This window comes from Xenopus laevis, chromosome 3L (assembly GCF_017654675.1).
Source record: "Xenopus laevis strain J_2021 chromosome 3L, Xenopus_laevis_v10.1, whole genome shotgun sequence".
Lineage (NCBI taxonomy): Eukaryota > Metazoa > Chordata > Amphibia > Anura > Pipidae > Xenopus > Xenopus laevis.
Window position 1 is genome coordinate 91,247,443 of NC_054375.1, and position 14,860 is coordinate 91,262,302.

General features: G+C 38.1%; 1 protein-coding gene across 4 annotated transcripts in view; it reads right to left on the reverse strand.

Moving 5' to 3' along the window:
- The window catches only part of LOC108711237 (plexin-A4), a 521,236-nt gene that overhangs the window by 63,472 nt on the left and 442,904 nt on the right, over positions 1 to 14,860 (reverse strand). For all 4 annotated transcript variants that reach the window (XM_018252771.2, XM_018252773.2, XM_041586588.1 and 1 more), the window contains 2 exons: positions 5,452 to 5,652; positions 281 to 377 (listed from right to left, as the gene is read on the reverse strand). In XM_018252771.2, coding sequence (XP_018108260.1) covers positions 281 to 377; positions 5,452 to 5,652 — 298 coding nt within the window. The remainder of the gene's footprint in view (positions 1 to 280; positions 378 to 5,451; positions 5,653 to 14,860) is intronic.

The window sequence follows — 14,860 nt, forward strand, 5'->3', positions numbered from 1 at the left end:
CATTGGTTGACATTGTACAATGCAATGTGGCTGATTCTCCTGAACGGTTTTGGCAAGCAGCTAACAAAATTGTAATACATTACTGGTACTAAAGTTTTGAGGGACATTTTATGGTATTGTAAACGTATTATAAAGGCACATTCCTTTTATTTAAAAGCTTTATAATTCATTGGCAAATATAATATTTGTTCTTGACCCCTTTAGTCCCATTGAAAAGTAATATCTTTATTTTTGCCAGGTTGCTACAATAGCTGCATTTTGTACATTTTTGTAATATTACCCTTGTTGAGAGCTGGGTTGTCAATGCTAAAATCCCCATTCCAGACCACAGTAAGCTCTACTGGGAGGCTGTCAATCTCCATACCTTCATAGGAGTACTGAGGAGAGAATGAAACAAACAGAGTTAAGAAAGCCATCAACTGCAGAACATTGCATTTTCAAGACAAAAATCATGCAAGAAAGATACAATGCAGTGTTTTATATCTGTGGGCTGATGTGTAAGCCATTCCCACACTCACAGGTCTTAAAGCTGTTGTGCTACTAGTAAGAATGACAAAGTAATTAATGCTAAGCAATGTTCCCTCTAAGCTCTGTGCTTGCTCATCCCCAGCACAAGTTAGGACTGTCAATTCACTGCATGCTTGGATCCATCCATCCACTGCTCTGTACGCACATTTTCAGAAAGTGCAGACAACCTTAAAAGAATGTTACAGTACACTGATGATTTCCATGAATTTTAGTCAATATAATCAGCATCTGGGTACATTTCATGGACGATGTCTGGTATCTATTTCAACCATCCAGTATAATTTTGCCTAGTCTGTACATTTCTTCATATACTGAATGTGTTAGTTCACATATGCTGGTCAGCTTCTCGAATGGAGAGTACATATAACCGCCCTGTCTCAAATTCCATGAAGTTGCAAAGAGGATGAATGAATGGTGACAAACTATATCATAATTATGAAGGTGTGTAAAATGATGTACAATTAATGTCATTCTTACAATGCTTTGTTGAAGAAGTAAAGGTTACATCACTGCAGAGTATGTAAGCATGCTTTAGAAACTAACTTTCTGCCACTCATAAAGCACTGGCCTTGGGTATTTGTCTGTGGAGTTCTGTGCTAGCACCTTTCTTTTTCCCCAGATATTACTTGCAAAGCCCATGAGGATGCATACATACTGGTGTTCCAAGAAACGTTGTGGCTTAGATGCAACTCCCTAGCTTAGTGGAAAGCCCAGATGCTGAGCCTGCAGTATAGAAAGGCAGATAAACCATATGGATAAGATCAGTAAGCACTCAAAATTAGGGATGCACCGAATCCACTATTTTGGATCTGGCCGAACCCCCGAATTCTTCGCGAAAGATTCGGCCAAATACCAAACCGAATCCTAATTTGCATATGCAAATTATGGGTGGGAAGGGAATTTTTTTTTACTTCCTTATTTTGTGACAAAAACTCATGCCTCTAATTTGCATATGCAAATTAGGATTCAGATTCGGTTCCGCCAGGCAGAAGGATTCGGCCGAATCCTGCTGAAAAAGGCAGAATCCTGACCCGAATCCTGGATTCCGTGCATCCCTACTCAAAATATCCCTCCAGTCCAGGCATGTAAACCAAAGTAAATGTATTGCAATATATGCATCTGTTCAGCCTAGCACTTAGCATCTTGCCCTGTGTGTAGTCAAATTGCAAATGCATGAATACAGTACTGCTTGCATTTAGCATAGTTACATAGTTACATAGTTAAATTGGGTTGAAAAAAGTCCATCAAGTTCAACCCCTCCAAATGAAAACCCAGCATCCATACACACACCCCTCCCTACTTTTAATTAAAATTCTATATACCCATACCTATATTAACTATAGAGTTTAGTATCACAATAGCCTTTGATATTATGTCTGTCCAAAAAATCATCCAAGCCACTCTTAAAGGCATTAACTGAATCAGCCATCACAACATCACCCGGCAGTGCATTCCACAACCTCACTGTCCTGACTGTGAAGAACCCCCTACGTTGCTTCAAATGAAAGTTCTTTTCTTCTAGTCTAAAGGGGTGGCCTCTGGTACGGTGATCCTCTTTATGGGTAAAAAGGTCCCCTGCTATTTGTCTATAATGTCCTCTAATGTACTTGTAAAGTGTAATCATGTCCCCTCGCAAGCGCCTTTTTTCCAGAGAAAACAACCCCAACCTTGACAGTCTACCCTCATAATTTAAATCTTCCGTCCCTCTAACCAATTTAGTTGCACGTCTCTGCACTCTCTCCAGCTCATTTATATCCCTCTTAAGGACTGGAGTCCAAAACTGAACTGCATACTCCAGATGAGGCCTTACCAGGGACCTATAAAGAGACATAATTATGTTTTCATCCCTTGAGTTAATGCCCTTTTTTATGCAAGACAGAACTTTATTTGCTTTAGTAGTCACAGAATGACACTGCCCAGAATTAGACAACGTGTTATCTACAAAGACCCCTAGATCCTTTTCATTTAAGGAAACTCCCAACACATTGCCATTTAGTGTATAACTTGCATTTATATTATTTTTGCCAAAGTGCATAACCTTGCATTTATCAACATTGAACGCATTTTCCAGTTTGCTGCCCAGTTTTCCAGCAGTGCTGTATTTATGAGGAGCAGAGAGGAGAAGTTACATATGTGTGCTTCCTTCCACTCCCTTACCAACCTATCCCTTAACTTGTCCATTCAGATGTGCAAGATAGGGTGAGGTAGTGGGTGCAGGCCTCAACAGAGCCCTGAACTTACCACCCTATGGCAGGCAGTAAGGACAGGGCTATTTGTACCTGCTGGAACTGTGGTCTACACTTGCAATTTTTTCCATTGGTGGAGAAAAGACTGACAGTAGCCTAGTTTCTTTGATGTAATTAAAGTTGTATGTCAGGTCTAAAGGTGTATGCTTTAAGTCTACATTTCCTATATACTGGACCATGTTAATAATAATAACTTTTTTATACTCTCTCTCTCTAAAATGATAAAGAACACATTGATTTGGGACTGTTTTGTTTCTACCTTATCAAATAGTGTCCTACGCCTCAGTTAAAGCAAGTCATGTCTAATTACAAATTTAACCTCTATTCATATTTATTGCTTTCCCTACGTGTATGACAAAGAAGAAGTGATTACACAGCAGAGAAAATAGCCTCCAACTGACATTTAAAATCAGTACAGAAAATTAAATAAAGGTCAACAAAAGATCTGTTGATTGGTATACTGTAAAAGCAAAAGCTAAATTTGCAGCACCAGGCTTTCATTTAAAGGTACTTTGACATCATGTATAAACTTTCCTGTGTCTGACTTTCTTGTCCCTGTTATCTGCCATTAACCACTAGCAATTTTACTAAATTTGTACAATAATTCAATTCCCAAACAACTAGCCAGTTTGACCTGAACACTCTCCAAATGGGAATTTTTCTTATACATTAAACATTGGCCTGAAGCCATAGGGTCCCTTACTAGCTTTGCACTCTCTCTTCCCAAACCTAACTGACAGGATGTCTGTCGGGAACCTATTCCCTCTACCTCCTGGTTGGGGGATGACAGCTGCCAATTCTTTGTAGCCTACCTGTCTCTTACACCTAGCACAGGATATTACATCCAGTACCCTGGATGTAATATCCAGGCTTATACTAGCTTCTGTACTTGCTACTCCTAACTGCCTTTAGTTATCAACCAGATGTTCCAACTCACATGCTGAAGGTTGATGTTGAATCCCACCTTTTAGTCTGGAGTGGACTATCAACTCCCACTGAAACACCCTTTTATACCCTCTGGTGGCCACTTTCAAGCATTACACATTTTACATAGCACAACCACTTTAGAACTAACTCAAACAATTATTCATTTACATGGGTCCCATTCCCTCCCCCCCCCCCTAACAAACTCACTGCTTGAAATGTAGAATACACATTCACATTCTGTGAAATGTTATAAATATAGCATACAAATAGAAAAAAAATCTGCTTATTGACTCTTCTGCAGCCAAAGCTTTGCATTCATATTTTATGCAATTTGTAGCCTGGCATTAAAAGATATGATCTGACCTGTGATTCTAGGGTGCAGTAAACTGTTAGATCATAAACTTTTACTTACGGAACACTTGGAATGTAAAGTAACCTATACAAACTAATCATTCTGCCCATAAAGCAAAGCTTCTCACTTCCTTTTATGACCTGAGAAAAGCACTTATGTACAGACATGCCCTGCTGTTCCTCGCTTTCTCCTGGAGTCTCCATAATGTTAAGTATTTAATTTGTGCTTAATTTTCCAAACCATAAAGTTAAGGGATACGAAATGTCTGCTATCCAATAATGTAATGTAACCACAAGCATTCCTATTTTGGATCTACTTTCAAATCTAATCCTACAATTCCATCAATTCCAGCAATTGATTTTAACCATATATATGCTAAAGAAAACTTTGTACTGACTTGATTGTATCTGTAAACGGTTAAGCGTTATCTAGAAAAATAAACGTTTACTTAATATGCAGTGTAACAAAATTCTGACACTGGAATACTCAACAATGTACATTAAGGGGCACATTTACTTAGCTCGAGTGAAGGAATAGAATAAAAAATACTTTAAATTTCGAAGTATTTTTTTGGCTACTTCAACCATCGAATTGGCTACTTCGACCTTCGACTACGACTTCGAATCGAACAATTCAAACTAAAAATCGTTCAACTATTTGACTATCCTTCGAATTGTTCGAATATTCGAAGTCGAAGAATTTTACTTCAACGGTTGAATATCGAGGGTTAATTAACCCTCGCTATTCGACCCTAAGTAAATGTGCCCCTAACTGTTAATACAAGTAGAGTAGATATTGGTTATTTATGCAGACTCTAAAAAAGCCATTTGTGGGAGAAGAGAACATTTGGTATAGTGGAGATAAAAGAATGACCAACTTTGTATGTAGCTATGTAATATAGTATACTGTGACCCATTCTTATATTTATAGGGGGATTGAACAAATAATAAAGAGTCTAGATATCACCTTATTCAGATCAGTCTATCTGAACTTACTAGTAGGATAGAGTAAAGGTGGCCAAACGTGGGCAGATCCGCTCATTTGGAGAGGTCGCCAAACCAGCAGACCATGCCTCAATATGCTCACTTTGCGTGGGCGACATCTGGCTGATTCCATTGTGGGCCCTAGGGCCCTGATCATCGGATCACAACACCTGGAATACAGGTGGTCAAAGCAAGGACCGTATCAACGAACATGCAGTCCTCGATCTAATGGGATTTTGAAACCTGCCAGTTTTTCAACCAGATGTCAGTCGGGGAAGCCCATTGGAGGGCCCCATAGACTTGGTGTGTCGACAGCTTTTATCAGCCCGTGTAAGACCATCTAAGTCATCAATTGTTTTTTTGGGGGGGCTGAAAGTTTTCCCTTATATTTATCTTTAAGAAATGGCATACTTACTGATGTGTTCTGACACTGGACACTGGAACTGTTGAATCGAAGCGCAGGGACCCTCTGCTCGTTTCCTTGAATATTCAGGACACACTCATAACCCTTCTGACCAGACTGTGGCTGTGGCAAGTTCTTTGCTTTCAGGGTGATGGGTTTGACAACATCCACAGGGATAAGGATCTTTTCTGTTTGAAGAAGTTGAGGGCATTCCTAAATAAGGAGAAAGTGAAATATTATATTCAATACAAAGGTTAATTAACACAGAATACCCATAAACATTCTGAATAGCAACGTCTTTTACACTTTCCAAACACTAAAAATATGCTGCACAGATACTACTGCTTCTTTCTTTTTTGGGTTAGAGAGAATATTTTTAAGTTTGAAATACATTTGCTTGGTTATTTTGACAATTACTTCTAGCTTATACAATATATATATAATAAAGATATTCAGCACATGGCCTACTTTAGACTGTGTATCAACACCTAATAAAGGGACTATAATCCTTCATACCCGTTTCAAAATAATGAGGGGGAGCACAGAACAGTCTAAGGTAGTCACAAAGAAATGCACAGGTGTATGGCACAGCAATAAAATGTTTATTTGTCAAATTCTTGTTCTGTTTTACTATTAAAACGTATGGGCTATTTGGAGAATGTGGCTATATTAATACTATTTTGTTATTATATTAAATATTAACAATTAAGACAGAATTTCAATCCAATATTTTGTAGAATTTCAGAGCTCCAAGGTCACCAATTATTGGATGGTGGAGCTGTATTAGCCATGTGTAGCATGTATTGGAAGTGTAAGGATCTGTCATTCCATCACACTGATCCATTTGTTAGGAAAGGTTAAATCTATACATAAAAAATAAGTAAACTCATAACATTGTAGACATTTTCTTTGGAAACATTAGAGCTTATAATTTTATATGTTTCTCCACCATGTTTACAACCTCTAATACTTTATAATCTCCAGTCTGGTCATTTCCCTATGGGACCAGACTGTAAATTATATCCTTATAAACGGCGCGTTCTGACGTCGGAACGCGCCCTTTATTGGGTCAGCACTTCCTCTGCTGCTCACCACTTCCGTCTCCCTGCAGCTTTACTGTACCTCCGCTCTTGCCCTCTCCCTTCTGACTGCTGGGATTAAATCGTACTAACTCACGCAGCGCATGCGGCATGGAACGCTCCTCTCCCCAGAGCCAAAACTCTAAGCATCAGGGAGCGGAGATGTCAGGCAGTGAGTGCCGTCTAAGGAGGCGGCCTTTGACCTAATTCCCTCCCCCTCCTGTTAGGAGCAGCGCCGCTGTTTAGTGACTGCTGCAGCCTCACGCAGAGTTCGGGCTGCCAAATAGCCCTGCTGCAGGGAGGCTCTTTAAGAGCAGCAGCAGCAGAAAAACTTGTGCTCCAGAAACACAAATCAATGGGGAATGATCAGCGCCTCTCTCCCTCTTCTGCCCCTCCCACACCCTGTCACTCTTCAGTCTTGGAGACTGGGTGGGTGGGGAGACAGAGTGTGGACGTCACAGCTGTGCTGCACCGGCACGCCCCCCTCCCCTCTGCTTCGCTGGCTGGAGTCAGACTGTGTGACTGCCCTGTGTGGAGTCTGGGGAGACAGAGTGTGGAGGTCTCGGCTCACGAGACTTGAACAGAGAGACTGCCTACTGCAGTCAGGGCCGGCCTTAGGCCAATTGGACCCCGCACCTCTGGGGGGCCCCGCACCACAGGGCAGCACAGATAATATTTCCCTCAGCACATGATGCTGCCTGGCCTGCCCCCAACTTTGAGAGTCCAGCCCATCCCCAAATCCATAGGTCTAGCCTGCCCCCAACTCTCATAGGCCCAGCTTTCCTCCAACCTTGCTAGGCCCTGCCTGCCCCCAATCCAACCAAGCCTGCTCCCAAGCTGAATCGGCCCAGCCCCAAACTAATTGGCCCAGTCCACTCTCCTATTTCCTCCCTCTCTCTCTTACCCTGTGTTCCCCTATTATGTTACCTTGTCTGCCCCTTTCCTTTCTATTTTGTGCCTGTATGCCCTTTTTTCCTAAATACTTGGTGTGTCAGTAGCCAGCAACACTTTGTCTAGGGGCCCCGCCAACATGGTCCCAATTGGGCCCCACATGTGATAGGACCAGCCCTGACTGCAGTGTGCCACCACCCACCATGACCACATGGTAAGCCTCAGTCAGTCTGTGTAGGAGTCTTCTCTCCCTCAGCACTCACACAGGCATACCCCTCCACAACTTCCCTTCTCTCTCTGAAACTTTAGATTATAATGAATAATGTACCCCCTACTTGAAATTTATAAAGATATTAAAAGTCACCTCGGAGTTATGTGACCTGTATAAAAGCACTCGGCCTGCGGCCTCGTGCTTTTATATGGTCACATAACTCCTCGGTAACATAATATCTTTATAAATTACAGTAGGGGGTACATTATCCACTATATAATACACAAAAGCCATGAATATCCTGTAAATTATATCCTTATAAACGGTGAGTTCTGATGTCATCAGTTATAAACGGTGAGTTCTGATGTCATTTCTGTCACATGACTCATTGAAATTTGTGTATTATAATAAATAAAGTACCCCCAGTTGTAAAATATGAGGATATTAGAAGTTACCTCGGAGTTCCATGACCTGTATAAAAACACTCGGCCTTCGGCCTCGTGTTTTTATATGGTCATGAAACTCCTCTGTAACTTATAATATCCCTATATTTTACAAAAGGGGGTACTTTATTCACTATATATACACTATACTGTATGTCAGTGTGCTGTAAACATCATCAACAATTCTACCCACTGGACATAGATAATAATATATTGTATAAGATAAAGTTGATTTACAAAAAGTTAGTGTGACTATCATTTTAAATTCTGTTGAACAAAATAGGAAAACATCAAATCCACTGTATTGATCTCATACATCAATCATTTTTTGGATGCAACCTCAGGAATCATCTCCAAACAGGAATTTGTTGGTAACAAACATTACTAAAGTATAACACAAAAGTACTAGTTTCAGGACAACATTATTTATTTACTGTAGCTTGAATTTCAGTAGGATGCCAATAATATTCTGTTGGCTGACACAAAGAACCAATGTCAAACCAATGCACACATGGAGGAACACTGAACAGATAATTAGACAAGACACTTACAAGTGAAACAAATGCATGTATTATTTATTTATTTATTTGATATGTCTAAAGGCTTTTACTGCTCAAGCTCTGCTATCCAATACATTTGCACATTAGTTCTATGTTCTCATCTTCTGCCCTCATACCTTTTCAATTTAAATGTAATTCTCAACTTCGCTGTTTGTAAGTGTAGGTTTTGTTCTGGCTTCTTCTGAACATAATTTAATTGGTTCTCTGTTTATATGTTCTAACAGATGTATCTGATATTGAACCAAGCTGATCTTGTATCCTCTGAGAGCAATTTAAAAGAAAGAAATAGCAAGGTGGCAGGAAGTCAGGTGATGGCCAAGCTCTCAGTCATGATTAGAGCTCAATATTCCTTGAGTAAAAGCCTTTTCTCTTTCAGGACTTTGCTCTTGCTTATTGATGGATCTTTAGAGCCAGCTTTCAGCTTTAGCAGAGAAAGGTTACTTCTTTCCAACAGTTGAAATTAAACAATTCCCAGACTACAAAGATATTTGTTTTTGTGGAATCATTTAGTAACTACTGTGCATGGTCTAACACTGGTACTTGGAATACTTGGAATGGAAATGCTCTGGCCCAAGAATGTTGTTTTGTGAATGCCTTGTACAAAATTTGAAGAAATGTTTCAAATGAGTCCGTAGTATTTTCTCAGTCTCATAGAAAAGACATGACTTAATTTACCTTTACATACATCAATTATTGACCTGCCTCACAGTTATGATGTCCTGCATTATCACCACAATGGAATTTACCTTATTGAACTATGTTTCTATACTATAGATGTTCTTATAGAAATGAAAGCCTCAATTTATGTGCAACTCAATTAAAAATGATGTACCCAGCTAATCGTATTTTTTTGTTAATCAATGAAGTGTTGAAAAAAATACATAAATTATTACTGTAACATTTCCTTAGAGATTACATTTTGAGGAGAGTTTCCATAATAGTATCTTTAGTTCACCTTGGTTCGTGGCAAGAGTTATCAGCTGGAACACTGATGTAAAACCAAGCTGGTAGAGTTATTTTGTCAGTCAGATACAGTTATGTCACTGTCGCTTGCAGTCTATGGGATTATAAAACTCATTTTCCCATCAAGCAAACAGTAAGAATTGTTTTGCAATCACTAACAATAGCCAGTGGATCCTCTGATCACTAATATTAGTTGTAGATGCTTCCAAATAGTGTTTCATTACCAAAATTATTGGGGCTGGTAAGGCTATATTTCTAACGACAAGTAATAAACCTTGTATTATATATTGTCAATAATACAATTCTGCATTTAGGAATTAATTTTATATCCTCTGTATCAAATATGGACCCCTTTGGGCCTTTAGACTGTATTAGCAGCTGTGCAAGGAACAAAAACATGTAAAACAGCAACCACCAATTGCAGATATTACTATAACTGGCAAAAGAACCAACATAAGGATATGAGGAACACCTAATTTTGTTAAACTTCACGTAAGTTATAGCAGGAGCTAGGTGTGATTTACTAAAGGCAAATACAAGCAATAATAAATAAAAAAACAGATGCATGTATTTCTGATGCTTGTTTCTACAATCCTTATTATATAAGCATCATACTAAAAAGATTATGTTAATCCTCTAAACCATGATAATCTTGAGTTTCCCCACAAAAAATTATAGTTGCCAAGGATTTATCTACATATAACAAAGATAGGGAGTCGAAGTTTTGTACCTTGCACTCTTTTCCAATATGCTTGAAGGGATAACAATATTGTCAATAATATTATTCCCTTGTTTACAACCCACATGGCAGTCTAGTCATACAGGTATGGGATCTGTTATTCACAATGCTTGGAACTCGGGGTTATGGGTTTTCTGTAATTTGGATGACCATACCTTAAGGATTCTAAAAACATTTAATAAACCCAATAGGACCCTATGTGGGTTTAGGCTAGACTACTTAACATCAAGCACAAGGTACCGTAGGTACAGAGGAAAACAGAATAAAATCAGAGTTTTTGGATAAGGGATCCCAAACCTGCATTTAGTAACAAAAGGGCACACTGCAATTAACAAGGATGCATATGTTTAATATAATGTTCATCCATATATAAACCCTAATGTTAAGCTATTTAGCATAATGCACCATCTGTAAAATATATAGGCCATACTGTACCCCTATTGTAAATTTTAAAGATAGAAGTCAGCAAGGAATACCATGTCCATGCTTTTATACAGGTCATAAAACTCCAAGGTGACTTCTGGTGCCATCATAGTTTACAACATTATTCTTAATAATACACTAGTTACAGTAAGTTATGTGACAGAAGTTATATCACTAAACACCAATTATACCTGATGACATCACTAAGCACTTTTTTGAAGTATACAATTTACCGCATATTCCTGACTCCTGTGTATTATAAGGGGATAAACTATAATATAGTATCAAGACTAGACACCATTATGCCTGTGGATGCAGTTTCAATATACAGGCATAGGATTTGTTATCTGGAAACCCCATTATCCAGAAAACTCCGAATTATGGAATGGCCGTCTCCCATAGACTTTATTTTATCCAAATAATCCAATTTGTTTTTTTAAATTATTTCCTTTTTTTCTGTAATAATAACACAATACCTTGTACTTGTCAATACTACTGTAAGAGATAATGAATTCTTATTGGAAAACCAGCCTATTGGGTTTATTTAATGTTTAAATGATTTTCTAGTAGACTTAAGCTATGAAGATCCAAATTACCGAAAGATCGTTATCCATAAAACCACAGATTATGCTTGTTCTGGATAACAAGTCCCATCTGTATTTTGATGCAAAACCGGTTCTGTCTGGTCCAATAAAATTGCAGAAAAATGATTGAAAAGCAGATCTCATCAGCTGTAACATTTTTGGTAGTTTGACTCTTGCTTAGCGCATTTAAATTGGTTATTTCTTTTTCTACCAATTCGATAACCTTTTCTTCTGCATATATTTTTCTTTTTTTCATATCTGTGAGCTTTTTCATGCCACCCTTAAAGAGATTGAAACATTTCTCTCTTAGACTTCATTGCAGTTTTAAATCAACTAAAATAACTGCTGCTGCGTTGTATTTTAAAATGATTTTTATTCTCATTTTTTTTTTTTACAAACTAGAGAGTCTGTGAAAGTATATCAAATGACATCTGAATTGAACTGTTTTTCCACATTAACAATTTTTATTAGTTAAGGCCTTTGTAAAAGAAGACACATTCATAGTTCATATATAAGTGTAATTTGTTATACAGATGAAACTGATCTGCTCCACTAAAGCAGATCAGTTTCAATAACAATTACAATAACAATGTTTTTGGGCCATTTATAAATACTTGTGTGAACATCATGTGTAGATCATTACCTTCCTTTCATTCTTTTTGTTTTGATAACAAATGTTTACCTATTTAAATGCCACAGCTTGAGGTAAATACAATGAGTAACAAAAAGATGAACATTGATCACACATGATTGTTATATATTGCAACCATCTGCTGCAAAGGATATAGGAATATTCCATTGCTAATTTGATGTTCAAAATCTTCTTTACTGTTTCTATATTTAAAAATTCAGCACTTGGATTCAAAGTAGGGATAATCCTACCTAATTTGCATCACATTGTCTTGTCATATTTCTTTTGCCTTTTTATTGACTCACTAATACTTCATAAATCAAGAATAAACTTTATGTTGAAGACGTAAGTCATCAAAGCAACTTCTAGGCTGTGAACGACATACTTCCATGCCATATTATATAGATAGTTTAAGTTCTCATGTGACGAACTGTCCGTGCTCACTTCCCGGCTTAGTGCCATCCCACATTTTTTAGCATCTGTTTGGGGTTATCAGAGCCTATTGGGTGACAAAAATCCATAGGTAAAGTGGGGAGCACTGGGAAAAAACTTTAAACCATACTAACATTTTTCTGGATCAGAAGTTCCAGCAAACGTCAACACATTATCAGGGTTTAAAGAATGCTGGGAAATGTAGTCCAGTATCAGGATAACCATAAAGAAACTCCACTCAACAAAAGCTTTCTCTAGCAGTCCCTGGTCATTTGTCCAATACAGATGATTCTCCAATGAAAAGTGCAACTCATGTCTTAATATAGTGCACTGGTTACTTCAGATGGTTTGGAGGGTAGTTACAAAAACCTATTGTGCAGCACAAGCTTTAATATGAAAAAAAGCATACTATAAGTCACATAGAGACTATGTAACACCTAAAAGCCTAAGGCTAGGAAAGTAAAGGTGCCCTATTACAAGCAGCTCATACTTTGCTACACCCAGACAACACTTCTGGATCTGCCCAAGCTGCGGTAATAAATATGGTATACTTTGATTATTAGCAACATGTCTAAGAACATTTTCTAACAACTAAAACAAAAATAAAATCCATAAAATTGTCTATACAAGTAAGGAGGAAGAACATCTTCATCGTATTATCTCTCCAAAAGATCGTATGTCTAATAGCTGGATGTATTTTCTGTTCTCCATACTTCCATAATTTATGTGAATAAGAAAGAGATTTTATTTGTTAGACAGAGAAATTCTCTGATAATATTATCTCCTGGTGTGAAGAACAATATTAATTACAATTATATTAGAATAATTTATTAGCTTTTGATGAATATCCCATTAATTTAACACTTTAGTGCCTGGAGTGAGTTATACAAAGACATGATAGATAGATAGATAGATAGATAGATAGATAGATAGCTAGATAGATACCCTAGATTGGTTTGTTTATTAAAACACTAACATGGCGGATGAGTTTATTTCAAATTATGCGGGTAGAGTGGAGTGCATGGGCGCCAATTCTAGTAGTTTGACCACCAGGGAAAGGCAAGGTGCTGATATTTTTTCAGATACTAATGAAGATTCATATACATGTTTCACTGAGGTTGATAATGCCATGGTCGTATGCTATGAACTAGAGAGGAATATGATTAAGGAGATGCGGTTATGGTGGGACATCTCCACCTTAGAGTATTATTTAAAGGCGGGCCGCATACCAAGGGGCCTCCGTATCAAAAAGTTTCCAGCTTTCTCAGATGTGTCAAGAGAAATTGTTGAATCCTGGAACTCCACTTTATCCACGTGTTCATATAATCTTATGGAATTATTTATCGATTTTCATAGCAAAAAACACAAGTCTGTACAGGAGGGCATCAAGGAAATGCAGTCTAACCTATTGAGACGAGAAGCCAACTTGGAAATGGCAGAGAGATTGGACACCATAAAACAGAGGGTTAATAAATTGGAAATTGAAGTTAAATATACCGAAAGAGACAAATTTTTCAGGGACAAGAAAGACTATGAGTTCAACCGTGTTTATGACTGGAACATTCGGAGAAGAGATTTTACAATATATAATAAATTTACAGCTGGAAAGAAATCCTACAAAGGCTCTAAGAAACATGATAAGAAAGTCAGATTTAGGGATTTGGATCACCAATAGTCAGACAGCTCGGCATCATCTTCGGATTTTTTACACATGGAAGGGGATTGCTCTCAGGGCGATTCGGAGGAAGATACCAGAGGAAGGACTAACAGAGATCCTTTGACTCAAAGAGAAAGAGTGAAAACCAGGAGTCAATCCTACGGAATGAATCCAACAGATACAGAATGGCATTGGAGGGGCAGTGGCGACAGAGGCCACAGCAGTCACTTTTAACATCGGTTCCTAGTTCTAGTGATTTGCGAGTTGACTAATTTAACCTGCAATGTTATTAATTTATCTCAACAGGTATTGTCCGACACTGAATTGAAGGTTCTAAACTTAGGACTTAATTTTGTTCCAGATAAAGGAATGCGAGTTTTTGACACCTTGGTGGACATTAACAGCTTCATTCGAAAATTGACCTTAAAGAGACATTTTCACCAGGGCACACGTACAGGGGATGTAGTTTCAGTCAATTCTGATGATTATGATACATCTCTCCTCATCTCCCTCCAATTTACCCCACAACTTCCACAATCCCAATCGCCAGTTGATTCTAACTTCTCTTTTATGTTTCATGAGATATGTGCTGTTCATGCTATGGAGGATCTTCTAGCCGAATCCTATCAGGGCGATAGTGGCGACCATCCTACTAGGCATACTGACTTGCGTGAAAAATCCTATTTTTATCCCTTCGAAAGTAGGGGTGTACACATTGATTTATTTCAAATCGGAACCAGGGACCTGTATAGGTTTAATAAGAACAGGAATAGTGGAAATGGTAGCAATGGCCCATATTTGAACAATT